General features: G+C 36.4%; 1 protein-coding gene across 1 annotated transcript in view; it reads left to right on the top strand.

Annotated features, from left to right (window-relative positions):
* Positions 1-11,028, top strand: part of TMPRSS15 (transmembrane protease, serine 15) — a 272,391-nt gene that overhangs the window by 4,774 nt on the left and 256,589 nt on the right. Inside the window, exons 2-3 of the mRNA XM_006889826.1 lie at positions 645-775; positions 1,211-1,278. Of these exons, the coding sequence (XP_006889888.1) occupies positions 645-775; positions 1,211-1,278 (199 nt within the window). The remainder of the gene's footprint in view (positions 1-644; positions 776-1,210; positions 1,279-11,028) is intronic.

Below are 11,028 nucleotides of genomic sequence, written 5' to 3'. Positions count from 1 at the left end.
TTTTATTATTCAGTTTATTTTAAATTAGTTAAAAATATTCTCTTTGTATTGTAAGAGAATATATTTTTTCATCTTTTTCAATAAATTCTTCAATAACAAGTGTCATTAAATGGCAAAAGGTTATTCATGACAATTTTACAATTATTGGAATGAAAGAAGTATCTTCAAAGATATGTTTCAAAGTTATCACACAAACTGGAATCCTCACAGCAATCTACCTGGAGAGAACCAGCAGTGTCCGTGGATGCTAGGTGTTCAAGAAGAGTCTGAAAGCTGCTACAAAACTTTTAATGGTTCATTTCTCAACATGTCTCCTTGAATCAGTTACCATAATTGGTCAAAGTTTATCAGTTCTGGTAACTTCCAACAGGCATCTCAATTTAAAAACAAAAAACTTGAGATGTTTGAAGTGTGGATTCGACTTAAAAGAAAAAGACAAATATGTGAAAAGAATAGGGGGAAAACAGTTTTGCTTTTGTTTTTTAAAGACAACCAGGTTGGCTTTGAAGCAAAAAGAGCACAAAAAAATAGTCTAAGTGGCAGGGTCAATATATCAAATGAGAAGGTTTTTTTGTGTATTAAATAAAATGTGCATATTATTTATTATTCAAATGTCTAATTTTTTTTCTTATTAATCCATCCAGGTATAGTTTTTGAAGAAAGTCATGAAGCCAGAGGGACATTTAAAATAACATCTGGAGCTTCTTATAATCCTAATTTGCAAGATAAACTCTCAGTGGATTTCAAAGTTCTTGCATTTGACCTTCAGCAAATGGTAGGTGACTGTTCCTCTTGAGCTGTTTTAAGATTTCATAACATATGTTCGCTACTTATCAAAAGCTGCATAAGATTCTGGTTTCTTACTATAAAAAAGAATTAGCAAATAAATATAATGAGCTACCAAAACCAAATCCACAGCTGTCAAGTCTGTTACAACTCACAGAGTCCTTGTAGGACAGACTCTTTGGGTTTCCAAAGAAATACATCTTTATAGAAACCGGCTGCTATATCTTTCTCAGGCTGCCCACCAAGTTAGCAGTCTAGTGGTTTGAATATTGTAATGTGAAAAGATGCTTAATACTTTGAACCCCACCACTGCTGTGAGAAACAAATTGTCTCTAATCAAGTGTTAAACAAAACATAACATTTACAACTAACGTTTTCAACTAAGATTCAAGTATTAAAACTATTTTTTCATCTTCTCTTCTAGATAGATGACATTTTTCAATCAAGCAATCTGAAGAATACATACAGAAACTGCAGAATTTTAAAATTTGAGTAAGTATAATTGAAAAATTCTATTGATTGCAAACATAATTACTAGAATGATCTCTTAGGTAAAAACCCAGTCCTTAGGGTGGTGAGCTGCTTGCTAATCGAAAACCCACTCCTCTCTGATTGTTTGAATCCACCAGATGGCTCCTGAAGAGAATGATGGATAATCTCCTGTGCAATTTATAGCATTTGAAAACCTGCTAGAGTATTAGTTAAGAGTCAGGATAGATATTTCATCATTTTAGATATGAGTCTATTATCAGACATGTCTTTGTCAAATCTTTTTTCTCAGTCTATGGGTTTCCTTTTTTTGACCTGTTGGAGATGTTTTTTTTATACTCATAGGGATTTGGTTCTTAGAAGGTCTCATTCATCAATATTTTTCTCTCCTGGTTGGAGTTTTTTCATTATGCTTGAGAGACTTCTCATGCTGTGGATCAGGGCTTCTAATGTTCTTCCAAGACTTTCCCTTATGTAGTTTACAGAGTTTGAGTTTATTCCTAGGGTCTCCTCAATCCACCTTGAGTTGGGTTTTGTGGATGGTGTGAAGTGTGGGTTTTGCTTGAGTTTGCTACAGATGGTTTTCCATTTTTGCCAAAAGCATTTGTTTAAAAGGCCATCATTTCTCCATTTAATTGGTCTCACCTCCTTGTTAAAAATTAGTTGACCATACATAGATAAACTGATTTTCTGGGCTGTCAGTTCTATTCCATTGATCTATATGTCTGTCACTATACAAGCAACACACTGTCTTGACCACCACGGCTGTGTAGTAGAATTTGAAATCAGGGAGTGTGATGCTTCTTACCTTGTCTCTCTTTTTCAGTAGTGCTTTACTTATTTGGGGATTTTTTTTTCCATTCCAGATAAAACTGGACATTTTCTAAACTATCCATTCATGATTTTAAATATAATATGCCCTGTTGTTGTTGTTATGTGCCATCAGTCACTTGCAACTCATAGCGACCTTATGTACAAAAGTCCTAAACTCTCTGCTCTGTCCTTTGCCAACCGCACTGTCTCTAATACACCCACCCCTATTACCCCAGTCACTGAATCAATCCACCTCATAGGGAGCCTTCCCCTCCTGCACTGTCCCTCCACCCTCCCAAGTATGATGTCCCTCTCCAGGGACTGGTACCTCCTTACAACATATCTAAAGTATGTCAGATGAAGCCTCAGAATCCTTGCCTCCAAGGAGCTGCCCAGATTAACCCTCTCCAAGATGAATCTGCATAGAAAGGTTGAAAATTTTCTGCTAAAATAAATTAAGAGATTCAAAATATAATGAAGAAGAAATTTGAAAATAAAATGGAGAAAAGCCTGGGATGGGAAATAGAAGAAACAATGAAAGCCAAGGTGAAATAGGTCAATGTCTTTCTTTATTAATTTGCCAACAGAGAGAAATAAGATTAAGGTTGTTATACACTCAGTAATGTTCAGTCACAGCTGATTCCAAGTATATTTGTACTGAAGGGCAACTTCCATCTTTCTCCCATGAAACCATTGATCTTTTCGGTTAGCAGCACTTTTAGGTTGACATCATAACTCCCTACAGACTACACATCAGCCCTCCCTTAATTAGTTTATATGTACTACAATGACGGTGGCTTTGTGCTAAGAATCTGTGCTGCAACCCCGAAGGAACATAGTTCAGATCCACCAGCTGGTCCATGGGAGAAGGATGGGTAATTTCCTGTGCGATTAACTGTCTCTGAAAACCCTCTGAAAGGTAAGCTATAGATCAGTTTTGACTCTACAGTACACAACAACAACATGATACCGGCATTACTCGTAACTGATCTGTATGGTTTTTAGAGCCTGCAAATGGCAAGGGAGAAGATTGCCCATCTTTTGCCTATGAATTCAAGCTCTGTGGTTTTGAGTTGACAGTGCAACTCTCTACTCTCTAGGACACCAGGGATCCCCTTTAAATTGAAACTATCAGTCATATTCCCTGCATGGAGTATAAGGTTAACACACTGTTGTTGTTATTATTGTTGTTGTTGTTGTTGCTGTTGTGTGCTCTTGAGTCAAATGGACCCTAGGGCAGGATTTCAGAGGCAGTTAATTTCAGTGGAGGAGATTGCACAGCCTCCTCCTGCAGAGCAGCTGGTGGAATAGAACTGCATGCCCTCAGGATCATAGCACCGCTTTTTGCACCTGGACCACCAATGCTCCCCATTAACACATTAGGCTGCTAACCAAAAGGTTAGAGGTTTGGGTCTACTCAAAGGTACCTTAGAAATGAGATCTGACAGGATATTTCTGAAAAATCTTTTGATGAATAGTTTTACTTTGAATCGTAATGGGTTTTCCAGGAATCAGTTCAATGATGACATTTACTTTCAGTGGAGAATGGACAATGAAAAGCCCACACCTATAGTTTACAATTAAATCACAGAAACAACTATTAGAATAGGGGAAAATCACTTCTTTTTTTTATTTTATTATTTTTGTGTGAGTGTACTGTCAAATCAGGTCTCACTGGTACAGGAGGAGATTGTCCCTCCTTGCCCGGCAGAGCATCTGGTGGATTTGAACCGTGCGCCTCTGGGATTGTAGTTGCAGCTCCTTACCACTAAGCAACCAAAGCTCCCCTAAAAATCAATTCTTTATGTTTTCATAATCCTATTGTGTTCCTAGCTATAATAATTTTATTGATTCATTATTTTAATATTAAATATTCTTATAATACATAGTTGGTGTTTGCTCATAATACTTATGGGCAGGTATAAATGAGCACAATTTTTCGGTCTACGTTTTATATTGAATTTTAAGGCTTAGCAATTCAGTTAGGAATATTAAAAATGTTATATTTCCCTCTCAGTTTAAAAAATAATAGTAGTTCTTTTTTTTGCTTATTTGTCTTTGATTTTGCTGCTTAAAAACAAACAACCTGAGGTCTCTTAGGTAGTTCTTGTAGCATAGTCCTTAAGGAGCTGTGCTGCTAATCTCTTGGCAGTTTGAATCCATTAGCTGCTCCTCACGAACAGTGTGCGCAAAATCACCCACTGTGGTGTCAGCTCTGAGTTGGTTGTGACGACAGTATAACAATGAGTTTGAGTGTTTTTCTAGGATATGCACCAATGATATCCATGATAAGTCAACTACTTTAGCCTCATAACAAGGTAAAATATCAATAAACCAAAATCCAAATTCACTGCTTTCAAGTTTCATTCATAAAGCAGCAGGTATCTGTCTCATTTCAGTATCTGTGTCCCTGGCATTTTTTGGAGATAACTGTGTTTTAACATCAATCTTTGCCTGAGGGTGTAGGCTCAGGGATTCTTTGTTGAAAGGATTTGTTTTGGTCTGCTGCAGTTTCCAATGAGGGTTTTTAAAGCTATTAATGTTTGTGGAAAGAGATTGCTCATCTTTCTCCTAGAAAGAAACTGATGGATTTGAACTGTCCTCCATTCGTTTAGTAGCACAACATATTGCATATCTTGACAGGACACTGCACCATCACCAGATCGAAAACAATAATACTGTGCTTGCTATTTGTTCTGTATGCACCAGGCACTTTCCTAACTGATCTTTTATAATTCTGACCAGAGATTTATGGGTTGTAGGTTATCAGCCTGTAGTTAAATAAAGCCAAGTAATTTTCAAAGTCTTGCTGCTAATATCAGTATATAACTTTCTAAAAAGACTATACTCTTTCCACCACTAATTTTGTATAAAAAGTTAGGATAGGGAGAATAGCAATGAAATTTAAGCTTCAGCCTTGATTATTCCATAAATTGCCTGATTCATGTTTTCCATGTTTCATACTGAATACTATCTTCCTTCTGCAGATCTTCTTACGTTGATTTCCTAAACTAAGGAAATTATTTTTAGATATAATCCTATTATTTTATCATCAATTATCATTGTTGTCCACATTCTAATGTTAGTAAGTCCTTTAAGAGAAAACTTATGGGGAAATCTACTTTCAAACTAAGGTGAAAAACTTGATTTGTTGTCTGATTTATCATTAAGTACATATTTTTAAATTATTATGCACACATAATCATTTAGCAGCAGATGTGATGGTCCATAGAGTATTATTTTGCTAATCAAAAGATGACAACTTCAGCTGTTCAAACCCACCAACTTCTCTGTCAGAGAAAGAGGGAAAATGTCCTCCTGGTAGAATTTATAGCCTCAGTAAATTTAATGGAAGTTTGCTGTAAGTCAGAAATGACTCCACTACATAGAGTTTTGAGTGTTGATGAATACATTACACCTATAAGCTATTTGTATGAAGACATACATAATTTATTTCTGTTTGTATACCTACGTTTTTGTCTCAAATTCTTTTTTTTTATCAATGCTGCATTGTAATTGTTTATTTCCCTGACTACTTCCTAGTGGTTAGGTGCTGTGCTATTATCCTAAAAATATTCCATTTCAATGCACCACCTGCTTCATGAAAGAAAGGTGGTTAATCTCCTCTCATGGTATTAAACTACATCTGAAAGCCTTCTGGAGGGTGGGTCAATTATAAATTAATTCTGACTCAGTGGTGCACAACAACAATCCTCTAACTAGACTGAAAACTTCCTAAGAACCAAAAATGTATCTTTGCTGTATGTTTGAGAGCCTACTCAATGCTTGAATAAGGGTAAGAACTCTATAAAGATACAAAAACAAAAGCAAAAATTAATAATTCATATTGCTCTCAATGTAGAACTAACTCATAGCTGACTCTCCATTGAGTTTCTGAGTCATAAATTGAATGAGTGTTTATCTTTCTCCGTGGAGTGAACCACCAGAGAGACACAGCTTTTGGATTAGTAGTGGAACTCCCTGTTCACTACACCACCAAAGAACTGGAAAACTAATGCCATTTGTTTAATCTTAAATATTTATATATTGAGTTTTATGTGTGTTGAGTGTTAGCACATCTTGCTTTCTCTTCTTTTACAGGACTATAAGTAAATATACTCTTACTGTGGTTCTCAGTTTCAGTTAAATTGGAATTTTAATTAAATAGCTATAAAATGGGAAACAATGCTCTGAAAGCGAAAGAGAGCTAATGTATTAGAGTTTCTGCAACTGGAAAGAAGGGACAGTCCTATGAAAAATGTTGAACAAAAGCTGAGAAGCCTTTGTTGGGACAACTAAGTTAGGGAGAGAGGAAAGAATTAACATGGAATATTGGCTATATAACCTAGGTAAAGGCGAATGTTCATTAAAAAGACATTAAGAACTCAGGAAGTGGATGAAGGTAATGTTAGGATACTAACCAGGATATGTAAGCTGGGTCAAAAGGAAGACAGTAGAAATTTTGTTTATTGGAGAAACACACTAAGTCTGATCATATAGAAAGTTGTTAATATCCCTACTAGCAACAGTTGTTGAATTAAAAAGCTATGGTACAAAGACACTTGGTATAAGGTCTTCACAATAGTTATAACATATGTAAGTATAAAACCGTTCTTAGAACTTTGTGGCCAAAAATATAGAGGACAGTTAAGCAAAAAACAAATGTAGGAGAGTCAAATCAAAGACAAATGCTATAGAAAAATATATCTGAAAGTCAGGGTAGTCTTGCTTGGTTAGTTGTCTGTGAGTCAGCTCCAGCTTATAACAATCCTACGTACAACTGAATAAACTTCCTTGTCCTGTGTCATACTCACAATCTCTGGGGTGGCCATTGTGACAGCCACTGTGACAATCTAGAGACTCTTCCGCATTTTGACTGACCCTTTACTTTCTCAAGCGTGATGTCCTTTTCTAGGAGTTGGTCCTTTCTGATAACATCTCCAAAGAGTATGAGACAAAGTCCCACCATCGTTGCCTCTAAAGAGCACCTTAGCTGGAATTCTCCCAACACAAATTAGTTTGTTTGTTTGTATTTTGGCAATTTATGAGGTTTTCAATATTTTTTTTACCAACGACACAATTCACAGTCTTCAGTCTTTCTTATTCATTGTCTTCCTTTCACATATATGAAGCAATTGAAAATATTCAGTTGAGTCAGGTGCATGTTACCTTTAAATTAATATGCTTGTTCATTAACTCTTTAAAAATATCTGTAAAAGTAGATTTTCCAGAATGCAATGTATCTTTTGATCTTTTTGACTGCTGTTTCCATAGATGCTGACCATGAATCCAAATATGAAAATAATGGAAAATATGAAACAATGGGAAAATATGAAATAATGGAATACTTCAATTGTTTCTCTAATTATCTTACCACTATGTGAGGATCATAACAAATTATAGCTGACATTGAGAACAGTGAGATTCTCAGAGAATTTCATTGTTCTCATGTAAAACCTATACCTAGACCAGGATGCTGTTTTGTTATGTGGTTTAAAATTAAAAAGAAAGTGTGTTAGGGTTGTGTTATCTCTCCATACTTATTCAATCAGTATGTCAAGCAAATTATTCAAGATTCTGGACTCTATGAAATGAATGTGGCATCAAGATCAGAAAGAGACTACTCAATAACCTGTTTTATGTGGATGACACAACCTACCTTGATGAAAGTGACAAAGACTTGAAGCTCTTGTTGCGGAAGATCAAGGAATGCAGCCTTCAATATGGATTTCATCTCAAAGTCAAGAAAACAAAGATTATTCCCCCTGGACCAATAGGCAAGCAACATCATGATAGATGGAGGAAAGATTGAAACTGTCAACAACTTTATCCTACTTGAATCCACAATTAACACCCTTGGTATTAGCAGTCAGGAAATCAGGAACCATATTGCACTGGGAAAATCTGCAGCTAGGGAACTCTACAAATTATTGAGTAATGTGTCAGTATGAGAACCAAGGCACATCTAATTCAGGCCACAGTCTTTGCAATCACTTGATATGTATCTGAGTGCTGGACAACAAATAGGGATGACAGAAAAAGAATGAGTGACTTTGAGCTGTGGTGTTCGAGAAGAACACTGAACATCCCATGGATGGCCAAAAGAACAAATACATCTTGGAGAGGGTGCAGCCAGAGTGCTCTTGGAGAGGGACATGATGCATGGAAGCATGCATGGCCAGGCAAGGAGAGGAAGACCTTTGACCAAGTAGAGTGAAAAGATGACCACCACAATGGGCTTTAATGTGTCAGAAGATGGCACAGGATAGGAAAGGGTTCAGATTATTTGTTCATAAGATTGTTATGAGTCATACTCCACTCAAGAGCACCTAACAAACCCATCTATAAGTTTGTTATTCATGGTGGCTTATGTTGTGTCATGATGCTGGAAGTTATGTGCTGATACCAAATGTAAAATTTTGCTGATTTCAAATACCAGCAGTGTCACCAGCGATGAACAGGTTTCAGTGGAGTTTACACATTAAGAAAGCCTGTGAAACAGGGCTAGTCATCCTCCTCTGAAAAAATTGTCGTTGTTGAGTGCCTTCAAATTGAAACCAACTCAAAGCTGACCCTATGGAGAGTTTTCAGAAGCAGTCCATCGCTCAGAAGGCTATTGCCCAGCTTTCACCTGTGGAGTAGCTGGTGCATTTGACCATGTGCCTTTATAATTGCAGCACAACTTCAAACTATTAAGCCAAGAAAGATGAAAAAAGAGGCCCATCAAAATTCTGTTAATAGCAGAACATTGTCTGATATAGTACCAATATATGAGGCACTCAAAATAGGACTAGAGAGATCACATACCTTAAAGTCTACCTTAATGATGTGAGTGAAGATTTTGTCCAATGAAAACCCTTAATTTGCTAATGTGGCATGAATCAAAAGAAACAGCTAGGAGTATTAATTAAAAATGAAAACATTGAATGCATTATGTATGAATCAGCGAAAACTTGAAGTTGTAAAACAAGTGGGATGGAATACATAAAGATAGGTATTATTAAGTGGTACTGAGCTGGTGTTAGCCATTTTTATTGGACAATCATGTTGTCTATAATACTGGCTATGAAAAATTGAAGAGATGTGGTACAGCATTCCCTGTTAAAGAACAGAACATTTCCGAGCCACCTGGGAGTGTATTTCTTTTTGTGATAGGATAATATCTATATCTATCTCTATCTATATCTCTATCTATATCTCTATCTCTATCTCTATATCTATATCTATATCATCTATCTATATCTATATAACATATTGATCCGTTCGGGAAGGGTGTATGCCAGGGATGTGTCCTGTCTCCATCCTTTTCAATCTATATACAGAAAAGATTATCTGGGAGGCTGGGCTCTTTGAGGATAAATGTGGCACCAGGATTGGAGGAAGACTCATCAACAATCACTTTATGCAGATGACACAACTCTGCTTCCTGAAATTGAAGAGGACCTGAAGCACTTGTTGCAGAAGGTCAAAGACTGCAGCATTCAACATGGATTGAAGCTCAACATTAAGAAAGCAAAGATTCTCATCACTATGCTGATTGGCAGCATCGTGATAGATGGTGAAGAGATTGAGATTATCAACAGCCTTAGTTTGCTTGGCTCCACAATCAACAACCTTGGCACCAGCAGCCAGGAAATTAAAAGATGAATTGCATTGGGAAAGTCTGCAGTCAGAGACATTCCAAAATACCGAAGAGTCAGTCTGGAGACTAAGGTGTGCCTGATCCAGACAACAATCTTTGTAATTACATACTATGCATAAGAAAGCTGGACAATGAATAAGGATGATAGAAGGAGAATTGATGCCTTTGAACTGTGATGCTGGAACATTGAATATAACATGGAGTGCTAGGAGAACAAACAGGTTTGTGCTAGAGAGGGTGAGATCAGGATGCTCCTTAGAGGCAAGGATTCTGAAGCTTCATCTGACATATTTTTGACATGTTACAAGAAGGGACCAGTCCTTGGAGAGGAATGTAATGTTTGGGAGGATGGAAGGACAGTGCAAAAAGAAGATCATCAACGAGATGGATTGATTAAATGACTAGGGTAATGGAGTTCGGTGTGTCAGAGACAATAAAATTGGCACAGAATAGAGCAGGGTTTAGGGCTATTGTACATAGGGTCACAGTTTAACTTGACTGGCACATAACAACAACAAAAAACAATCTATTTAACAAAAGACAACAAATGAAAGTTAAATAGAGATTCTCTGATGAGTAAAAATAAAGTCTCAACCTTAATAAGTCAAAGCTAACTTTACAGGTTGTGGTTACAATGAAAAAAAAATGCAGAGACCCTCAGGCTTTTACTTTTAAAAGGTTCTAAGATCTTAGTTTCCTTCTTTATCTCTCTTTCCCCCCACCTATTTATCTGTTCATCTATTTTCATCACAGTTTATGTAATTGCATATTTTCAATGCCATAATTACATAATTATACCTACAAATATTCTACCTACTACCATTTTTTCTTACCTGTGATCTAGAATCTTGTATCTTTTCTCCAAAGATTGTTAGTTCCAATAATTTCTCTCTCTAGCTCATTGTCTGAACTATAAGGAGATATGCAAACTATTAGAAAGTCATATTTTTTATCTTTATTAGAGAATTATTTCCAAAATTTGTCTTAATTATTTATTCAGTGATGAGCAAAAACATGCATGCAAACCCTTTATTTTCTACTTTAACTACTGATTTTGGAGTGTATAGAGCCAATTTCCCTTTTCCAGTTTAGTACAGGATTCAAAGAAAGGTGACCCAACTGAGTGTGGAAACTACAGAACAGTGTCATTAATTTCACATGCAAGCAAGATTCTGAAGATCATCCAAAAACGATTAGAACAGAACATCAGCAGAGAACTGCCGGAAGTCCAGGCTGGGTTTAGAAGGGGTCATGGTACTAGGGATATTGTTGCTGATGTTAGATGGATCTTGGCTGAA

Source organism: Elephantulus edwardii, unplaced genomic scaffold (assembly GCF_000299155.1).
Source record: "Elephantulus edwardii isolate Elephantulus edwardi_28Jun2011 unplaced genomic scaffold, EleEdw1.0 scaffold00081, whole genome shotgun sequence".
Lineage (NCBI taxonomy): Eukaryota > Metazoa > Chordata > Mammalia > Macroscelidea > Macroscelididae > Elephantulus > Elephantulus edwardii.
Note: the sequence above shows the minus strand (reverse complement) of the source record. Positions and strands in the feature narration are given on the sequence as shown.